The following is a 22,342-nucleotide window of genomic DNA, read 5'->3' on the forward strand; positions in this document are numbered from 1 at the left end:
AACATGTTTAATTAGTATCACATTAATTATAAATGCATATCTAATCTTCAGGTCCAAATTTTTTTTCCTTTTAAGGCCATCAAAGATCCTTGAAAGCCCAAAACTCTGTCCATGTCACCGTCTCGTCCACTCCTGCGTCCAAAATTCAGTTCAGGCATCAAATTTTATTTTACGCTATTGGCACATGGTGCAGTTTCCACAAAATTTCATTATTAACATTGATCACTGTTCAGGCCACATGGTACCTATCTTTTGTTATTTGTTTTTATCGTTTCGATTGTTTTCGTCGTGGTTGGCATGCAATGCAATCCATTGGCTGCTAAGGGGACTGAGGAGTCCAAGATGAGCCTGTGTGAAGACGAGATCAGTGGATCCAACAGGACGGAATGAGATTCTCCAGTTTCGACCATTTGGGGGGGGGGGGGGGGGGGGGCTTTCCACAGTAGGGAAATAACCGAACAAGCCCGGAAGAGGATTTAATGGGCTCCATGTGGATTATGCATTCCGATTCGTAATGTTCAGAAACCAGAATACTGTTCTCCTGGCTGAAATTTATTCCTAACATCGCCTGATTCTCAAAGAGATACTGTCTACGTTCCAAATTGAGCTGATTCTACTAAGTCAAATTATCTTGAATATAACAATTTTATAGAAAATTGCATTAACATTTATGGCACCAATTAGTATGTTATGAAAATATATTTTTAACGATGAATTTAATGATATTTAATAAACGGGGATAGCAACACAGGGAGGGGGCAAAGAGTCACCATTTTTTTCATTCATTCAAGGGGGGGAAAAAGGCATCGAATGTGCAGAATTTTTTTTTGTAAATTGATAGCAAACTGCTCTTACTCATTCGGAGGAAAAGGCTACCACAGTTACAAGCGGGAAAATGTTTCAGACCTAGATAGCTCCTACCTGGAATTGACTTCTCAAGATCACATGTATATGATGCAGATTGTTTTTTTAGTACATTAACCCCAAGAAGAGCAAACACTACATTTATTTAACTACTGTTCAGATGGGTTTGCCCTGTCCTAAGGACTGATTGGACACCACAACAAACTTTGGATTGCACAAAATTCTGTTCTTCAAACCAAGTTGATCCATGTTATGCATTCTACAGCTATTGGTGGCCACTTACCAACGCCTTAAGAGATTGTTCCATTGGAAAGGTCTAAAGCAAGATGTGGTGCATTTTGTGAAGCAGTGTGTTGTGTGCCAGCAAGCCAACCATGAGCATATTTCCCCATCAGAGTTGCTTCAACCATTGCCAGTGCTTGAGGGGGCATATGGCAGGACCTGACAATGTATTTCATTGAGGGTCTCCCAATCTTGGATGGTTGTAACTCTATTCTAGTACTCCCTCCGTTTCGTTTTAGTTGTCGCTGGATAGTGCAAAATTGAACTATCCAGCGACAACTAAAAAGAAACGGAGAGAGTAATTGTGGACTAGTTCACCAAATACGCTCACTTCATCCCCTTGAAACGCCCATATATAGCCGAGGTAGTTCCTAGAGCATTCTTGGATCATGTGATTAAGCTACATGGTTTTCCTAAAACCATTGTCTCAGACCGTGATAAGATCTTCACTAGCTTTTTCTAGAAAGGAATTGTTTTCTCTCTTAGGCACTGGACTTTTTCACAGCACCGCCTATCACCCTCAAACTAATGCCCAGTCAGAGAGGGTGAATCAATGCCTTGAGATGTTTTTGCGCTGCACAGTCCATGACTCACCTAAATCCTAGAAGAAGTGGCTATCCTTGGCTGAAATATAATATGGTACAATACTACCTTTCACACTGCCCTGGGTTGTTCCCTGTTCAAGGCCCTCTATGGATATGATGCTGACCCAGGCTCAGGGCCGGGCCAAGGCATGTGCGAGCCGTGCGCTCGCACAGGGCCTCCAAAAGTTGAGAGCCTCAAAATTTAGTAGATGTATATATTCTAGTTTTATGGTTTTCTACACATGTTAATATATAGCACATATTTTTCTCCCTACCATACCGCTGCGCTGAAACGAAACTACCGAGCGCTCCACTAAAGAAAAAATCTGCATAGAATCTTAACATATCTATCCACGTGAATGAAGTTCTCTAAATTAAAGCTACTAAATTCATATATGTGTTCTACTATGATAAAAAAAGACGTATTATTTAACCACAATAGCATTCGAGAGTGAAGCTTTGGAGAAGATCGAATATAAGCATATTGTACAAATTTTCTTTAAAACCCACCAAAAGAGCGATGCTATTCAAATAAAATAGAAATGTTTCTTTAGATATTCTATTGCAATATATATTGTTGTAACTTGCAGATTGTTATTACTGGTTTTTAATAAAAACATATATTACACTGCTTTAGATTTGGCACAAGGCCTCAAATTTCTCTGGCTCGGCCCTGCCCAGGCTTGCTTATTCCTACTGTCCCAACTTCTTCTAAAGCAGCAATTTTGCTCCAAGAGAGGGACACTCATGACTCACCTGCAGCTCCTCAAAGACAACCTAGCCAAGGCACAAAACCGTATGAAAATGTATGTCGACAGTCACCGTACAGACAGGTAGTTCCAAGTGGGTGAACATGTCATCCTCAAGCTTCAACCTTAAACCCAACAATCTGTCATCAGTCAACCTTTCCCCAAGTTGGCATACAAATATTTTGGCCCATTTGAGGTGTTGGCACGAGTTGGCAGCGCATCCTACAAAGCTCAAACTACCGGACGAAAGTCTGATACATTCAGTATTTCACATGTCTCTCAACACAAACCCTTCACTTCAAATTATGCACATGTTTTTACTGACTTCCAAGCTTTGGTTGATCTGAGTGCACATGATCTTGTCCGTGAGAAAATCCTGGTGCAGTGGCATAAGCTTCCTGTTACCGCCGCTACTTGGGAAGATTGGTATGTGTTACAGTCCAAGTTTCTAGGAGCAGTTGCTTGTGGTCAAGCAACATCCGAAGGGTTCGATGATGTTGTGCCCGGGGCCGGTACATGCGTGCCAATCAGCAACAGTAAGAGTATACGTGTATTTCAGCATTTCTACGTTCTAGTATAAAGTAATACGGGGGCAGTTGTGGGCCCAGCTTGTAAGAGAGAGCACACCGGATTGTATAAGGAAGTAGTAGGTGAACTCAGAGTAAGGCATACCAGAAACAGAATCGTAATACAACTTCGGAGAGCAACTTCCTCTGCAAATTCGTCGTACCCGCGTGTTCTCTCTCTCCACTGTCTCACTCACGTCGCCGGCGATCGCCGAGGCCACGGGCACGACAAGAACTTGATGGCCAAAGAAACAGTCACAATATCTTTCAATTTAGCGAGGTTGGGTTAGCCAAAATGTTACACGGTTAGCAATAAGAATGGTGTGCATATACAAATCAGTACAAATACTGCTTGCTCTTGTGAAAATGATTTGCCGAGAAGTTACACAACACCAAGATTAGCTTAACCATCATGAACAGCAAATATAAACATGTGTATATGTCTGAACATGACAGTAAATAGCCTCATAAACCTTCAATCCAAATTTTGTACATCTGAGAGAATTACATGATATAACCCTCTAACACTTGCTGCCTACCAATGAGAGATGGGCATTTACCGAGTGGAACATAACCCATTGTGACATAAAAAAAGAAAAGGTTAGACTCTTTGCTCCCAGTAAGAAAACATCAGTAGCTCCAATTACAACACTTTTAGCAGGGTATGTTACGCAGTGAGGGATTGGGAGGATTCTAATGTCAACTAGTGTGGAACAGTAGCGCATATGAACCATACAACGAAGCCATGAATATCAATGACACCGTGAAAAGTAAGTTTTTTGTCCCAACTTGGAATCAAATTCTTAACCTCTAAATCATGTCTCTGGAGTACCAACATAATCTAATAGCCACCAGGTTAGGCAGCACAAGAGTCATATTTTCAGTTACCAATCATATGACCGGGGTGAGTATATAGTTCCTTTAATCCTTTTCATGGTCACAAGTGATTTAGGATGAACAGCACCCTGCCTTCTTCACAGCAGAGACATCATCCTTGCCACCAACATTGATGGTTTGCCCTCTTGGTGGAGCAGCAGGGTCATCGCCAATGTCAAGGGCCTTCTTGCTGACGACACGATAGATCTGAGTTAGGACCTCGGTGAAAGCGCTCTCAACATTCATGGACTCCAGCGCGGATGTTTCCATGAAGAAGGTCATTTCCCTCTCAGCGAAGCCCTTGGCATCCTCCACGGATACAGCTCTAAGGTGTCGCAGATCAGCTTTGTTGCCAACAAGCATTATGACAATGTTTGCATCAGTGTGATCCCGGAGCTCCTTTAACCACCTCTCCACATTCTCAAAGGTCACATGACGTGTCACATCATACACGACAAGTGCACCAACAGCCCCTCTATAGTACGCACTTGTAATTGCCCGATACCTGCAAAAGAGAGGATGGATGATATATGGCAAAATTAAGCTCCATCCAAAGAAATTTCGGTAGCGAAATTAGGCAATAAATAATACAGCTGAGCAGACCAAACAAAACAGGTCATATTGGAGCTGGCTACAGAGAACATAAAATGGCAAGAAAATCAGCATTATATTTAAATGAAAACCAAACAAATGTTAGTCTACATTCCACATCAGGTGCAACGATTTGGCTCGAAGCATCACAAGAAAAATGAAGCTGGAACTACAGAAACAATAGGAAACAATCCTAGAATATCTTCAGTGTTACACAACTACTGCAGAATTTCCACTTTGCAGGTGAGCTGGTCAAGTGCCACCATATTAGGTTAACTTATATTAAACAAGAGGTGCCTGCCTAATTACCTATTGCCATCACCTACGATGGTTGCAACAGAACATTATTCAATGCAACCAGGAGCCCAGGAGGAGGGTAGTACAAAATGTATAATCCCCCAGCATTACCACTTTACCAGGTATGACAATGGCAGGACGTCACTAAGCCATGAATCATGATGACAACGATGGTAGGAATTCTTAGATTGGAAAGGTATAAGGGCATTGACTTTAATCCGTACCGCCTTCTACTACTTCTACCGTGTTTTGTCTCTATGGATTAGAGTTGTAGCCGTCCGAACAGCTGGCTTTAATCTGAAGCGAACATTTTCTTCTCTTCACAGAACCAGAGAATGCCTCATGAATACTGCTAACATCCAAGATCAATGTAAATCCAGGACTACATATAGCAGGACAACAAGGTGTGGCCGATTGTAATTTGCACAAGCAAGGTGAGCATTTTCCTCGTTGCGTGTCCGGCGCGGTCCGAAATAAAACAATGTTGCATTGCATTGTATAGATGAATGAATACAAATTAATTCCGATTCAACACGATGATGCCTAGAATAGCAGACAAAGAAAGTAAATAAATCGAGAAAAAGAAGGGGGGAGAGGACGGTCGAGTACCTCTCCTGGCCGGCGGTGTCCCAGATCTGGGCCTTGACGACCTTGTCGTCGACCCTGATGCTCCTGGTGGCAAACTCGACCCCGATGGTGGACTTGGACTCGAGGCTGAACTCGTTGCGTGTGAACCTGGAGAGCAGGTTGGATTTGCCGACGCCGGAGTCGCCGATAAGAACGACCTTGAAGAGGTAGTCGTAGTCGTCCTCCGCCCTGTACGCCATCGCGCGCTGCTGAGCCCCGGCACCGGCAGGCACTTGCCTTTCCTCCTTCCTTCCTTCCTGAACCGCGGTTCCTGGGGCAGCAGGACGGGAAGGTGAGGCCTGCAGCGCTTCTCGGGGCGCGGGACGCTGGAGAATGGGGAGGTGTAGGCGGGGAGGCGGACGCGAGGCGTGTGGGTGGCGCGTAGGAGGAAGCGGAGGTGGGGGCGGGGAGGAGGGAGAACGTTGGCGGCGGAAAATAGCAAGCGGGGCACTGCGGCCTGTGGGTAGCCGGGACCGGGAAGGAGGTGAGCCGCGCTGCCTCGCTGGACGCGTGTGTCAGGTTGTGTTCCGCCTCGGTGTCATCTCATCTGCAAGGAACAGTGGAACACGCACCACTCCACCGGGAAGCAGATTCTGACAGACCCTTGTCAGTGCTTCGGGATTAGGTATCATATTAAATATATTAAATGTTTGAATGACTATTATAAATATTAAATATAATTTAATTATAAAATTAATTATATAAATGATGACTAAACGGTATGAAAATTTTATGGAGTCTAATTAATTTATAATTAATAAATATTTACTATAATATCACATGAACGAATTATGAACTAATTAGGTTTGATAGTTTTATCTTGTCATTTCGTCTCATCCACGTAATTAGTTTTATAGCTAGACTATATTTAATATTTCTAACGAGTATGAAACATTCGATGTGATATAGATTAAATTATTGTTATGTATGAATATAATTGAGAGCTTATACAGTAGACTTAAATCTTGAGAGGTTCTTTTTTTAGGCCGTCTGTAGCAGTCTACCCAAAATTTACCCAAAAACATTGTTTTGCATTGTTATGCACTGTAGATCATACTGTTCGCGGAATGAAGTTTGAATATAGGTATGGGTAAACTGCTGGAGATAGCCTTAGCGATCACTAAGGCTGGAAAATTAGCTCGAGGCTCGCGAACCGGCTCGAGCTCGGAGCAGCTCGGCTCGACTCGGAGCGGCTCGTGAGCCTCGAACGAGCCGAGCCGAGCCCCTTCTTCGAGCTCGTTTTTGTAGTGAGCCGAACCGAGCCGACTAGCGAGCCTTGCAAAAATGATCAATTTATGGAATAATAATGAATATTAGATAATTTTATGGATAATAGTTCATTTTTTAGTCTTTGATGATGAATATATTACAAGTTATAATTTAATTTACTCATAATATAGAATGATGATTCTATATTTCAAATTTATATAATGTTAATTCACCAAATAATGCAACGATAAGTACGAGAATATGGCTCGCGAGCCGAGCCGAGCTCGGCTCGTTTCCAGCCCTAGCGATCACTATGTTCAACTATTTATAGGAATCAGGTTTCTATCCAATCTTATATAGTGCTCCTTCCATTTCAAATTAAAATTTGTTTTATCTTTTAGCTGGATTCATACAATAATTAATGTATATGCTATATATATATATATATATATATATATATATATATATATATATATATATATATATGTCTAGGTTCATAATCATCTATATGAATATGGACATAAAAATCTAGAGCTAAAATTACTGATATTTTGGGACATAGAGAGTATTACATTCTCCCTCTCTTGCTACAACCAATTCCTATTCAAGGTTGCACATCTCCATCTTTTAATTGTATTAGAACATGGGACGCGCTTCACGTGTTCTACAAACAATGACCAAAAAAACAACCTAAAAATAGATCATGCATCTCATAGCAGTAGATACATATGGGACATGTCATTATCGACTTATAATCCACCCCAAAAATTAAAAAAAGTTTAATATATTACATCATGAGTACTTCTTGATGCAACAAACAAAGATAAACCGAACAGGTAGCTTCATGAGCTTGTGACCTCAATCGATTGCATATTAATGGGGTCATAATATTGGTTAAGGGTGGTGATCAATCCTAGTGGCACCACCCATGGTGCATCATCAGCTTATGTTAAAGGAACTGTCGCGTTAAAGCAAAATTCTTTCCCTGGCTCAAATGCTGCTTCAAGTTCTTTGTAGCTCCGTTGAACTTTCAGTTTCTTCAATGCAATCAGGCCCTCCTATAATATATGAGAAATAGGTAAACATGTGTGAGTACATCTAATCACTGCAACTTAGTACAACACTTCCAATGTAAGAGTTTCCTCTAACATGTTGTTAAAAAGGTTATCATTGGAAAAACAATAAATCATTAATAAAGAATGGTTCATGACCGGAAATGACTATGACAATAGTAAAATGGCAATTGAGTCGCTTTTTAACCTCCCAAAAAGTTGGCAGCATAAACTACCTTTGCATAACACCACATAATATTGAACCCCATATAAAATAGCCTCTAGGAAGCATAACCACCCATTTTACATTTAGATTCAGAGAAGTATAGAATAACATGTACCTTTTGAACATACTCAACAATCATGTTATACTATTATTTATAATTTTCTCTATGGTTTCTTTCTTCACTTTTGATGGCCCAATTAAGTGTAGAGTGACTTCTTTTTGTATCTTTAGCACCACAAGAGTAATTACTAATTAGTAAGCTAGAACAACTCCTACCTATATGCAAATGAGTTCAAACGTGTATAAACATAAATCAATACTTTTGAATGTGAACTTACATCTAGAGTTTTCCCTGATGGTTGATTTGGTGGCCAGAGAAATGGAGGGGATTCATGGTAGAGAAATCACTTTCCTATTCAATCAATCACTAATCATTTGAATAGGAAAGTGATTGATTGAATATGAAAGTGATTTCTCCCCTATGGATCCCTTCCATTTCTCTGGTCACCAAATCAGCCCTGAATGATTAAGATAGCATCATGTGGAAGACAATGTCAACAAACGTAAGCGGTGTTAGTTTTCATATGACAAATTTAAACAAGGTATAGTATAATATAGAAGCAACTAAACTACTTTATAGCTTAACTGGTGTGGCTTATTGAACTTGTATCCTTTAAGTACATGTGAGGTAAATTCAGAATTCGCACGATGAGAGTACAAATCACATGAACACTGTTTTAGGCAATTTGAAAATGCCAAACGATGGACATAAATCTAGGGTAGTAAAATTCCTAGAAGTATACATCCTTTCATTCGTCGAAGGACTTGTGCATGAAACCAAAAATAAGCGAACTACATTATAAGACATGGATAAACAATTGTGCATATTAGATGTATGTGTATTAGACGTAGGGCCTATTCGTTTGGGATTATAATCTCACTTGATTATATAATCCAACATATTTTGAACTAAGTTCCCTTACCCTATATTAAACCTTGTATTTAGTTGTTCTGATTGGCTTTCTTTTGAGCAACGGGGGTTAGCACATGGTAATAAATTGTCTAAATGTGCACATGTGCAAGAATGAGGTTCACATGAATTTAAACTTTCAATTACAACCTCATGAGCAATATCAAGCATGATATGACTATCCAAAAAATTATCATGAGAGCAAGATAACATATCATATTTTTCACTAAGAGCAAATTTCTCAAGATTTAGCAATTCTACTTGACTCTTAAGCATGGCAGTTTCAATTTTAAGTTAAACAACACAAGATAAAGCATCATCATTATTTATTTGCTCAATTAAAATCGAATCATACCATTGGACCAAATCATCATAATAGTACCTTAGCTCCTCATGTTCTTTGGTCACATTCTCTAGGTTGTTGTTGGTTCTAATGAGCGTCTCCTCTAGCCTAAGAAGTGTTTCACCTTGTTCTTTGTTTCTTCTCAACAACTTTATCAATAGCATCTTGTCTTCTTTGTTGAGATGAGTGTAGAACTAATGAATTTCTTCTTCTCCCACAACATAGGTCTCATTTTCCCTATCATCATTATTAGCAGAAGCAATATGGAAAGATGTACCTTGTGATGATGCAGATTCATTCTCACTATCATGGTTAGCAGCAAGACATTTATAACTAGTGGGAGACAAACATGTCGGTGAGGTGGACTCATCGTTTGGTTGACATTGTCCTTGTTCTTCTCCCTTGGAAAAATTAGTATCATAAGCAACAGAAGGAACAGAAGCAATGCATATGGACTTAAAATATTTTAACTTAATTCTAGTCCACAAATCATGAGAATCAACAAATAAATCAATATCACTACTCATGATAGCAAAATAAGCATTTCTATAAAGTGAGTCAACTAAGATGTTGCAAGCATGGTGATTGAGAGATATACATCTTAGTTCTACCTTAGAAGGATCTCCACAAATATCAGTGGGCAAAATACTTCTAATAAAAAATTGTCTCAAACGAGGATCAAGATTCATGAAGGCATTATAAGCAGAGATAGACCAAGATTTATAATTTGAACCATCGCCTAGAAGTTCTAGTGTTAGTGAGAGCACCTAGAGGGTGTGAATAGGTGATCCTGTGAAAATTGAACACTAAATAGCCAACACTTGGTTATGAAATGTTAGAGCGATTAAAACCAAGTTGCTAAAGTATGAACTTTAGAAGAAAACCAATCACAATGAAGATGAACACAGGACACAGTGATTTTTATCCCGTGGTTCGGCCAATGCCTACTCCACGTTGTGGTGACCTCCTTCGGTCAATGATTGCACTCAATCCCTCTCAAGTGATCCAATGATCAACTTTGAGTACCACAATTTTCTTCCTTGGCAGTCTTTTCCCGTTTACTAGGAATCTCCACAAATTGGAGCCTCTCGCCCTTACAATCTTTGATCACAAGACAAGCACAAGAGTAAGGGAGGGAAAGCAACACACGCAAGACTCAATTCGCAGCAAACACACGCACACAAGCCAAGACGTGAGCACAAAACACGGCGCAGGGAGTTCACAACTCAAGTGGTGCTCAAATCTCTAACACAATGATCCGAATGCGTGGCGGCAGAGTCTAGGCATCTTAGAATGATTAGAGAATGCTTGGTATTCTGCTCCATGCGCCTAGGGGTCTTTTTTATAGCCCCAAGGCAGCTAGGACCCATTGGAGATCCAATTGGAAGGCAATTCTTGCCTTCTGTCGGGTGGCGCACTAGACAGTTCGGTGCACCACCGGACATGAACAATACTTGTCCGGTGCCTAATCTCCTTCCTTATCTGGTGAAGCCAACCATTGCGCCCTCGGTCCCCTTGGCACACCGGACACTGTCTGGTGTACACCAGACAGTCTGGTGTGACCATTCGACCGTTGGCTCGACCATGTGTCGCTCGTTGATCGCGCAGACGACCGTTGGTCGCGGGCGCCGTTGGCTCACTGGACAGTCCGGTGATGTTTAGTCGTGGCGCCTTCGCTTTTTCCAGAGAGCGACGAGTTCGTCGCCGGGCCAGCCTGGGCACCGGACACTGTCCGGTGCACCATCGCACAGTCCGGTGTACCACAGGTTGGTGCTGGTTTGGCTGAACTTAGTCAAAACTTCTACTGTCCGATTCCAGTTTTCTTGGCTATGTTCCTAGCACTTAGAGAGATGTGTTAGTATTCAAAAACAATTTACTAAGTCCAGAAACATACCTTGATTCTTGATTTTGCACTTCTCAACCATTTAGCACATATTAACTTAAAACCATGTGTTGGGCATTTAATCACCAAAACATTTATAGAAATGGCCCAAGGGCACATTTCCCTTTCAATCTCCCCCTTTTTGGTGATTTATGCCAACACATTAAGAAGCAACCAAAAGTGCAACTTTATTCTCAAAAGTGCAAATTTGACGACCAAATTTTCTTACTCGGTATTTGGCATATTTGGAACACTTTTGCCACCACTTGGTTTATTTTCGCAAATCAAATTCTTTTTCCTATCTCTAAGTCAAACACACTCGTTTGGGCAAATAGAGAGATATTTCAAGAGTAAAATTGATCAAGTGCCAAAAACTTCCCCCTTTTCCCATAATCAAAATTCTCCACCATAAGAGACCAAAATTTGCAATAAGAGGATTTTGGACAAAATACAAATTCTAACTCTACTATTTTCAAATTTCACAAGTGGTTGGCTGATCCATTTGCTTTTGCCTTAATTTCTCCCCCTTTGACATTAAGCACCAAAACGGGAAAACTTTTAGCCCTTTAACCTCATTGCCTCACCAAAATGTCAAATAAGAGCAAAAAGGCAATGAGAGCATTAGTATGAACTTGGAATAAGATACACGTATACTGGAGTGTAGTGGAAGTCCTTTATTCGTCCAAGTTCACTTTTCCCTTTCAATGTTCCTTCGAGACTACTTCAAGTGCATTTCAAACAAACAAGATAGTCTCAAAGGAGTCAAGTTGTAGCACATCTCCCCCTAAACATGTGCATCATTTGCATAAGGACTTGTGAGGTCCGGGGATGACTTGTACAACTTAAGCACCACAAATAAGCAATGAATGACGTAAATGCTCAAAGTAACATGATCAAAGGCATAGAACACATGTATGCTATAGATCAATCCAAGTTACGCGAATCTAAGACATTTAGCTCGCTACGCAACCTGCAAAACCTTTTCTCATCTAAAGGCTTGGTGAAGATATCGACTAGATGGTTCTCGGTGCTAATGTGATAAATATCGATATCTCCCCTTTGATGGTGGTCTCTCAGGAAGTGATGCCGGATGTCTATGTGCTTAGTGCGGTTGTGCTCAACAGGATTATCCACCAAGCGGATTGCACTCTCATTGTCACATAGGAGTGGGACTTTGCTCAGATTGTAGCCGAAGTCCTAGAGGGTTTGCCTCATCCAAAGCAGTTGCACACAACACTGTCCTGCGACAACGTACTCGACCTCAGCAGTGGATAGGGCAACGGATGTTTGTTTCTTGGAGCTCTAGGATACCAATGACCTTCCTAGAAACTGGCATGTCCCTGATGTGCTCTTCCTATCCACCTTGCACTTGGCATAGTCGGAATCTGAGTATCCGATTAAATCAAAGGTAGACCCCTTTGGATACTAGATCTCGAAGCAAGGCGTAGAAACTAAATATCTAAGAATTCGCTTAACAGCCACAAGGTGACACTCCTTGGGGTTGGATTGAAATCTAGCACACATGCATACACTCAGCATAATGTCCGGTCTACTAGCACAAAGATAAAGTAATGAACCTATCATTGACCAGTATGCCCTTTGATCAACGGACTTACCTCCTTTGTTGAGGTCTAGATGTCCGTCAGTTCCCATCGGTGTCTTCGCGGGCTTAGCATCCTTCATCCAAAACCTCTTGAGAAGATCTTGAGTGTACTTCGTTTGGGAGATGAAGGTGCCTTCCTTGAGTTGCTTCACTTGAAATCCAAGGAAGTAGTTCAACTCGTCCATCATTGACATCTCGAACTTCTGCATCATTACCCTGCTAAACTCCTCACAAGACTTTTGGTTAGTAGAACCAAATATTATGTCATCGACATATATTTGGCAAACAAAAAGATCACCATCACAAGTCTTTGTGAATAGAGTGGGATCAGCTTTCCCAACCTTAAAAGCATTAGCAATTAGAAAATCTCTAAGGCATTCATACCATGCTCTTGGGGCTTGCTTAAGTCCTTAGAGCGCCTTAGAGAGCTTATACATGTGGTCGGGATACCTATCATCCTCAAAGCCAGGGGATTGTTCCATGTATACCTCCTCCTTGATTGGTCCATTTAGGAAAACGCTCTTCACGTCCATTTGGAACAACTTAAAGGAATGGTGAGCGGCATAGGCTAATAAAATTTGAATTGATTCTAATCTAGCCACAGGAGCGAAAGTCTCCTCAAAGTCCAAACCCGCGACTTAGGCGTAACCTTTTGCCACAAGTCGAGCCTTGTTTCTTGTCACCACTCCATGTTTGTCTTGTTTGTTGTGGAACACCCACTTGGTTCCCACAACATTTTGCTTTGGACGTGGCACCAGGCTCCAGACTTCATTTCTTTTGACGTTGTTGAGCTCTTCCTGCATGGCCAACACCCAGTGTGGATCCTGCAAGGTTTCTTCTACCCTGAAGGCTCAATAGAAGAAACAAACGAGTAATGCTCACAGAAATTAGCTAATCGTGAGCGAATTGTTACTCCCTTGCTGATGTCACCCAGAATCTGATCCATTGGGTGATTTCTTTGGATCGTCGCTTGGACTTGAGTTGGAGGGGCCCGTGATGCTTCTTCCTCCATAACCTATTTCTCCTATGCTCCCCCTTGATCCTGCCCTTCTTCTTGAGGTACATGTTCATCGTCTTGAGTTGGAGGATGCACTATCGTAGAGGAAGAGGGTTGATCTTGTTCCTGTAGTTCCTGCGGTCGCACATCACCTATCGCCATCGTTCGCATAGCGGCCGTAGGAATCTCATCTTCATCTATATCATCAAGATCAACTTGCTCTCTTGGAGAGCCATTAGTCTCATCAAATACAATGTTGCTAGAGACTTCAACTAATCCTAATGATTTGTTGAAGACCCTATACGCCTTTGAATTTGAGTCATATCCTAGCAAAAATCCTTCTACTGCTTTGGGAGCAAATTTTGAATGTCTACCTTTCTTCACCAGAATGTAGCATTTTCTTCCAAATACACTGAAATAAGACACATTGGGTTTGTTACCAGTTAAGAGTTCATAGGAGGTCTTCTTGAGGAGGCGGTGCAGATAGAGCTGGTTTATGGCATGGCAAGCTGTGTTCACAGCTTCCGATCAAAACCGCTCAGGCGTCTTGTATTCCCCGAGCATCATCCTTGCCATATCAATTAACGACCTGTTCTTCCTCTCTACAACACCATTTTGTTGTGGTGTGTAGGGAACAGAGAATTCGTGCTTGATGCCTTCCTCCTCAAGATATTCTTCAACCTAAAGATTCTTGAACTCAGACCCATTGTCGCTTCTTATCTTCTTCACCTTTAGCTCAAATTCGTTTACCACTCTCCTTAGGAAGCGCTTTAGGGTTCCTTGGGTTTCAGATTTGTCCTGCAAAAAGAATACCCAAGTGACGCGGGAAAAATCATCAACTATGACAAGACCATACTTACTTCCCCCGATGCTGAGATAAGCAACGGGGCCAAAGAGATTGTCACATCCGGTTTTAGAAGGCAAACCGAATGCGAACCATGTACGTGCCAGGATCAGCAATTCATGTACACAGCAGTTACATAACTGGACATCATCACACAGTGCTCAAATAATAATATAAAAGGGGAATAATAGTCGATTACATCATATGTCTGAGACATCCACATAGTCTTTACAATAATCAAAGTGCGGAAAAGAAACGTAGATACACGCGGCCTTCATAGGCAGCCGACTGGGGGTTGCCGCTAACCCACACCTAGAACTCATCGTAATCTTGGAACTCCTGGTGGTCTCCTTCCACGGCATCATCCTCTCCTGAGCAGGGGTTGCAATGCTGACAACCTAGGGATGGGGGGGGGTTTGGTGTGTAGAGCAAGGGTGAGTACACATCAACATACTCAACAAGTGTCCTGTTTGGCTGTAGTGGACTAGCTTTATGTGGGGGTAAGTCAAGCAGTTGCTTTTAGTTGGTCAGATTATTATTACTAGTAGAGAAAGCCAAGTTTTAGAATTAACCCACGTTATTAACCCAAACATACTCCTTTCCCAACGGAAAGAGTACCACTTACCATTACCAGACTCAATACCAAAAACCATCAATCTCATTACCACCTGTAATCCGAACATCTCTGATCAAGTACCACTAATCAATGGAGCTCCCTTGGCCGCTCATAACCGTGAGCACGGCTGATATATCAGTTTCATAACACTCTGCAGAGGTTGCGCACTTTACCCACAAGTCGTGATTCCCTTTCTGCCCGAAGATCATGACTCTCCATTGATCACTACCAAGGTGACCCAGCAGGGTATCACTATGTAGCCTTTACAAAGATTCCCCGGGGCTGTAACCGCCCGTTAGGTTTCCTAAATGCACCGCACTCCTCCCCAAGGGGCGAACCAACTTGGCAGAGCGAGCCGCATACACTCAGCCCCATTAACGGCACGGCGACTAAGCGAACTATACCCAATTCCTTTAATTATTCAGCTAAGGGCATCCCATTCCACCCTCATGGTTCCACTGTTTTCCTGGGCGGTCATCCAACGAACAGGTCCTTACGGAGAGGCACTCGAGAAACCGCTCGAGCCCCCTTGAATGACACAAATATAACATCATAATAAAGAAGGGAAACAACGTATCATTGATAAATTTCATCATGTTCATTGATTAGAGTTGAGCAATAGCATAAAGCTAAACAATAATAATCCAACCCAAACAGGTAAACAAGGACATGGATAACAAAAGCTAGTCAATCCTTAGGTATAACTGTGTAAATGCGGGAAGTGAATTATAGAATATATAGGACAAAGATAGGTCAATGGACACTTGCCTCCACCAACCATCTGCTGCTCAGGGGCTTCTCCTGTGAGTTCCTCGGGCTCTTCAACCAGATCGTTCTCTATACGAGCACAACCATACATACATCCACACATCTCTACTACTCCTTAAGCTCTTAGTGTAGGCGTCCACAACACCAACGGTGCACGGTTCTGCCATCTATCCCAGCTTGGAAGGTTCCTGAGATCCCCACCTCCCTACGCCGATCCGCCCCTCGCGCCGCGTCTCTCTCGCTGCGTCCTTCCGTAGTCTCCTCCCGCAATCAACGCATCCTCGCCTTACCATGCCGATCTAGCCCCGGCTCTCCATGGAAGGTGTGACCTCTGCACCCAACTCTCTAGGGAAGGCGCGATCTACTCTCCATGGCCTCCCGCAATCAACGGTCTCTCGCCCCACCTCGACGACCCTGCCCTGGCTCCCCATGGAAGGCCGTGGAAGGTGCAACCGAGCCCCAGCTCAACATGGAAGGCGCGATCCACTCTCCTCGCCCCATCATCGGCGTCCACTATCCATCGAAGAGTCCTGTCTTCCCAGTCCCCCTTCCCCACAGATGGCCGGCGAACCCATCACCACCGTGCCATCGGGCCCTGAATCCGTGGCCGAGGCTGACTGCCTCCTGGCGCTGGCCGAGTCGGAGCTCTCCACGGGTAGGCACGCCCTTCGCGCGCAGGTACGCCCTCCGCGCCGCCCGCCTATACCCGACCTCCCAGCGCGCCCCATTGGTGGCCACCGCCGCCAACGTGCTCCTCGCCGACGCCTCCTCCCACCACGCCGCGCTGCTGCTGCCCGAGCCCGACGACCCCGACGCCTCGCCGCTCTCCGTCTCCGAGCTCTGCCGCCACTTCAAGTCGCTCATCAAGTCCCTCCGCGTCGGCCTCGACGCCACCATCGTAGCCGCCTACCCCTCTATTGCTGCCACCGCCGAGGAGGCACTCGGCCGTGCCATCAAGGCCTACGAGGCGCTCACCGCCCCTGCCCCTGGGACCGCCTGCGCCGGGTGCCGCCTCCTCCACGAGTTTGAGCGCAAGTATGTGGGATACTGAGTGCGATTAAGGTTCATCAAGTGAAATTTAGATACTGAGTGCGATTTCGGTTTCAGCTCTGGAAATTGCTGATCAATTAATTGTGGGGGGAAGCGTCTCTACTTCCTTCTCGGTTGGTCAAGGCGGACAAGCGGTCGTCGGTCTGGTATCCCCTTCCTGTGTCCTCTCTCCTCTGTGTAGATGGCGAATTTGTGGAGTCCGAACAATCTGAATGTTCTCGCATTCTTTACATAATCCCTTGCCAATTTATGGCAAGTTTTATTTGCTCCATTTGTTTTATGGTATGATGATCTGGATCTGATGAGCCCATTCAAATTCTTTTGCCGAGCCTCCATTCCTCTTTTTCTACTGTTTGTTTGTGCATCGGAATTGCTGGATCTATACCAAAATCTGAAAAGTGTAGGCTATACAGAGAATTAAGAAGTTGTCTTGACCTCACTAGACCCAGAGACTACTCATCACCAGAGGAAATGGTATTATGCTCTGACAATATATTCTTAAGGATTAACCATGTTATTTTCTTTTTTCTAATTGTGCTATTACATTTAGGTACAAAGACTAACATCAGCTTCTACTGTACTAAGGAGGGTGTTGGATAATCCAGCACTCCAGGACTGTCAAGAAAATAATGGATTTGGAGACATGATGGATGAAGATGTTATAAGCAATATTTCAGTTCGCTTGAAGTTAAGCCTTACTGTTTAGGACTTCACTCTCCCAGTGACACCTACTTTACCTGCTGTTTTTGGTGTATCCTGGCAAAATTCCTTTTTACTGTGTTCCATTTCCATTTCTGTGATGTGCTCAACTTTACATTTGGATAAAAGTTAGTAAGGTAAAGTAAACACATTCACAAATTCAAGTACTGAGAAGAAAAAATGTACGTTTCAAAGTAGTTGTCCAAGTTATGCCAACTTGCTTTTATGTAAGACCTGCATTGTGGTGAATTTTGCAGCTGTCCGGCCGCGTGTACCGCATCACCTTCACCAACCGGCTCAACGGGGCCGCAGGCGCAGTGCCGTGAAGCAGATACGGACCGCCGGGAAACTGTACCTCCACAAGTAAAATATTTATTTAGCCCTCTGTCTTTGTTTTTTCCATATTCTAAGTTTATACCTGATAACACATTTGCACATACTTGATGCATTTGTCTATGGTATTTTCTTTTTATAAAGTGAATCATCTTGACAATGAAATAGTGCATTTATCAGTTTTGTAATGGGACATCACTCCTCAAGTATCCAGAAGGTAAACTAGATGTATTTCTCATACATCAATTGGGCAAGTTTGAGATATAGTTGTCCCAATTTGTCCAGAAATTTATTTACCTGTACCTCCACAAGTAAAATATGTATTTAGCCCTCTGTCTTTGTTTTTTTCCATATTCTAAGTTTATACCCGATGTATAAATCTACAGATACTTTCTTACCTTTGTTTAGTTACGATAAACTTTATTCATCAATTATTTTGTATACTTTTCTAACCTATGTAAATTTAGAGGTTAATTTGGACTGTTTAATATTTAAATGTTGTGGGTGGATTAAGGGGTTATTTAGTGTTTTAAGTACAAACAGAGGAGGACAATTCATGCACATACTTTAGCTTTTTATTGCAATGATAGATAATTTATATGAAGTTTAGGACTTATTTTGGATATAATATGTCAGAATGACAGAGGTGAATCTCTAGATATAGGTTCAGGAGGGGGTTAATTGAAGCCATTTTTGTAATGAATATGGTGGGTATCTTTTTTAACCAAACAAAATGGATTTGATGGCTATGGTCTTCTATGAGGATTACTGGATTAGAGTGTACAGCTACGTTGATTTCTACCAAAATAGTATCTAATCTAATTAGTAAAATGACGTATCTCTTTTCTAACACGCTTGCGACACTGAGGCCGACTCAAATATCTCATTAAACAACATGTGCATGTCTATGTTTATGTGTAATGCTCATGTCGGCTGCACATAGGCGTTTCTTAGCTTGATCTGATGGTGATCAATTGAAAATTGTTGTTGTAGATTTTCCTAGAGATCGAATTGTCCTTTTGTGATCCTAGGTTTGGATACAGTGCTGTGATTTTCTGCTCTCCCACCGTAAGAACACAAGATGTGGATAGAGAATTGTTGATAGTCTTGGTGTTGGTTGGACTTACTTTTAGTGTCCCTATAGTGAATTATTTTCGTGTCTTCATAGTCAATTCAAAGCTCCTTACAGGTACCTCATGTTTCACAATGTACTACATTTGCAGGTACATAATGCGCTCGACCACATTAATGTTGTTGTTAAGAGTCAAACGATGGTTTGTGTTCACAACTGAAACCATTGGATTTTGTTTTTGACATCTCAAGGAGGTATTAACCGAGAGCTTGCTGCCGCAAAAAAGGTTGCTTTGCCACTTCTATGAATCTTCGGACTTAAGTTCATACAAGTTCAAAAATAAGTACTTAAGTTCATACCACATCTTTTTCTGGACGTGCACTGGCAATTCTGGCAGATTTCTCACATCTGAGATCGAGAGAAGAAAGCATTTTCAAGGTTGTTCCAACCCTCAGGAGAAGGGTGACAAAATACATTTCTATAATCACATTTTGTTATTTTCCTTATAAAAGTGTTAGTATGATTTTTTTGATATGCCACGAGTCATTATTAATATTGTTGACCAGACGTATTGATGTTTTTTCTCTTGTAGGAGAATAGCTGATCTGTTGATGTGCTTGGCCTTAAGACTGCTTTTGCAACCTTCATGGGTAAGGCAAGTAAACCTTCCTCCTTTGCCTCTCTGATGCTATGTGTTATGTAATAATGGCCTAACCCCATCGGTCGCTTAGTAAGCTATCTTGTCTGTTATTAACTTACATTAAAATTCTACCACAAATTCCCATCAACAAGAAAAACAAGAAAGATAGCTACTAGGAGAAGCTTTAATACGCTCGATACCTGGCATGATGAGTTCCTCAATCAAGTAAGCCACATCTCCCATGAGCATGTATCTTTCTGGATGTCTGGTTACAATAGCAGCTACTCATGTGGTTGAGAATAAAATACAAAAGATAAAGATAAATATTCAGATGATCGTCAGCATAGTCTCATCCACGACAAGTTCATTATGATTTACATAGACTTCATTTTTACACCCAAAATCAAAAGAAAATAAAAGAAAACCGGCAGAACCTTGCCTACGTTTCGGTTTCGTTGTTAAGTGCAGTGCATGCATGTTGCATGATCTGAGTACTCTAACGCTAACCGAAGGATTCACCATCTTGTCCCCCTTTCAGGCTGGCCCATCGGATCCTCAGCGCTTTCCGTTCATTTTGGTCGGGAACAAGATTCATTCAGATGGCGGGAGCAAACGGATGGTCAGTTTTCCTGAATGCGCAAGCTTTCTCATATATATAGATTCGAAATACCCTGTAGTCTCTTTGCCTTTCCCGCAGGTTCCGGAGAAGAAAGCGAGGGAATGGTGCGCCTCCAAGGGCGATATTCCATACTTCGAGACCTCTGCGAAGGAGGACCACAACGTCGACACTGCTTTCCTATGCATCGCTAGGCTCGCCTTGGAGCATGAGCATGACCAAGACATGTAAGTAAAAGCATCTTCTGTTTCTTGTTCGGATACAAAGTTCAGTCCATGTCATTTTTTTGGATTATGGTCTTGCTGAAGTTCTACCAAAACGCATTTACTGGTTTTTTTATTGGGAAAAAAGAGCAAAGAAAAACCTTTTTTATAACAAAAAGGGAGCAAAAAAAGATGCCAGGAGGGTTCAGGTCATCCTATGTCCGTGCAGGTTGCCAAATCCTGGCGACTCCCAGATTGACTTGCAGTTCTAATCATAGATATGCGTTTGTTATTTGTCCATTTTGTGTGCCCCCAGTTACTTCAAGACAGTTGCAGAACAAGTCCCGGACACTGAACAGACAAGCAGATGTGCTTGCTAGGAGCCAGCCATTTCCTAGAAGGCTGGAACTACGTGGATGTTACTGAAGGACTGGCCCCCGATATGTTCCCTCGCAGTTTTTCTTTTGAGCTCCAGTAACTTTATTACTGTTCTGTGTTGCTCTCACTGGATTTTAGCACTTCTGTAAGTTGTCATCTTTTAAAGTTAAGAATTTTTACATAAGTCTTACACATCGAACAAATCCACCATATACATTAAGATGCAATGCTTATCGACCACTCAAGTAATATGCTCTTGTAACCTAAATTAATCAAAATTGGGAAATAATCAGCAACCGACTTGTACTAAGGTAGAAAAATAACAAGTAGAAATTTATAATACATAATAATATCATGTATTGCATCTGAGTACAAGCACGTGTAGGTCCACCAAATAGGTTTGATACAAGGAAACAAAATGAAGAATTTTAAAAGATGATAACAAAAAGATAAAATGAAAATTAGATTCTTTAATTTTAATATATCTTATCATAACATGTTCATTCCGTAGCAACGCAGGGCATTCACCTAGTTTAATACAAAAGAACAGTACACCATACAATAGAATGCAGTAAATAAACAGACGTTCCACGCGAGGCTTGCAATTATGGTTAAGAGAGAAAGAGGAAATGACAGTCGCGTCTACGGTTGAGAAGCGATCACGTTATATAATTATAAATTAAACCACTCGTTTATCAGAAGGGCATTAATTTGGACACTGCGTTTAGCATAAAGTAAGGTCATGTTCTACATTTAATCATTATAAATAGATAAAGGTGAATGAAAGGGAGTGGTCGCACGGCGAGACGTATGACATAGCATTTAGATTGAATTAAGAAGTAAACGACTCGCCGCGCGACAAAGCGCGCAACGAGATTCTTGCATTAATCATAGATAAACGTTAAGCGTTGCGCGACGAAACGCACGACGGCTTACGTCAACAGAACTACATTTAAAAACGAATCGTCGTGCGACGAAGCGCGCGACGCAGCACTGTAATAAATATAAATTAAAAGAATCGTCGTGCGACGAAGTGCGCGACGCAACACATTAATAAATATAAATTTAAAAAGAATCGTCGCGCGACGAAGCGCGCGACGCAGCACATTAATAAAGATGAAATTAGAATGAACCGTCACGCGGCGAAGCGCGCGACGCAGTACATTGACTAAACAACAATTAAAATGGATTAAAACGAGGGTTAAATGCAGCGCGACTACAGTCGCACGCACGAGAGCACGCGGCGCGTACCGAGGGCACGCGAACCGTGAGGCTCGCGGGGCGCGAGGCCGGGGCACGGGCGTGGGCAGGGGCGCAGCTGAGGGCACGGCCGAGGGCGCGGTGCGGGGACTGGGGCGCGGCCACCGGCGCGCGGGACGCGGGGCGCGCGGGCTCGTCGGGGGGG

The 22,342-nt window shown here is 42.4% G+C and overlaps 3 protein-coding genes across 3 annotated transcripts; 2 read left to right on the top strand and 1 right to left on the bottom strand.

The window, feature by feature from the left end:
- Nucleotides 1-3,486: 3,486 nt before the first annotated feature.
- LOC100193158 (uncharacterized) lies at nt 3,487-5,920 on the bottom strand. The gene is made up of 2 exons (NM_001138315.1): nt 5,419-5,920; nt 3,487-4,426 (listed from the first exon to the last, which is right to left on the bottom strand). The coding sequence occupies exons 1-2, from the start codon at nt 5,634-5,636 to the stop codon at nt 3,994-3,996; spliced, it is 651 nt and encodes a 216-aa protein (NP_001131787.1). The 5' UTR covers nt 5,637-5,920; the 3' UTR covers nt 3,487-3,993.
- Nucleotides 5,921-16,181: 10,261 nt separating this feature from the next.
- On the top strand, nt 16,182-19,966 carry LOC103647371 (MICAL-like protein 1). The gene is made up of 5 exons (XM_023301666.1): nt 16,182-17,470; nt 17,547-18,058; nt 19,252-19,386; nt 19,498-19,538; nt 19,693-19,966. The coding sequence occupies exon 1, from the start codon at nt 16,317-16,319 to the stop codon at nt 16,995-16,997; it is 681 nt and encodes a 226-aa protein (XP_023157434.1). The 5' UTR covers nt 16,182-16,316; the 3' UTR covers nt 16,998-17,470; nt 17,547-18,058; nt 19,252-19,386; nt 19,498-19,538; nt 19,693-19,966.
- Nucleotides 19,855-21,136, top strand: LOC103649123 (ras-related protein Rab7-like; the record flags this gene model as incomplete). Its single annotated transcript, XM_008673465.4, has 4 exons — nt 19,855-19,965; nt 20,279-20,359; nt 20,438-20,583; nt 20,876-21,136. Coding segments are annotated over 4 exons (402 nt in total), but the record flags the coding sequence as incomplete, so codon positions are not given.
- Between the last annotated feature and the right edge of the window lie 1,206 nt (nt 21,137-22,342).

This window comes from Zea mays, chromosome 2 (assembly GCF_902167145.1).
Source record: "Zea mays cultivar B73 chromosome 2, Zm-B73-REFERENCE-NAM-5.0, whole genome shotgun sequence".
Lineage (NCBI taxonomy): Eukaryota > Viridiplantae > Streptophyta > Magnoliopsida > Poales > Poaceae > Zea > Zea mays.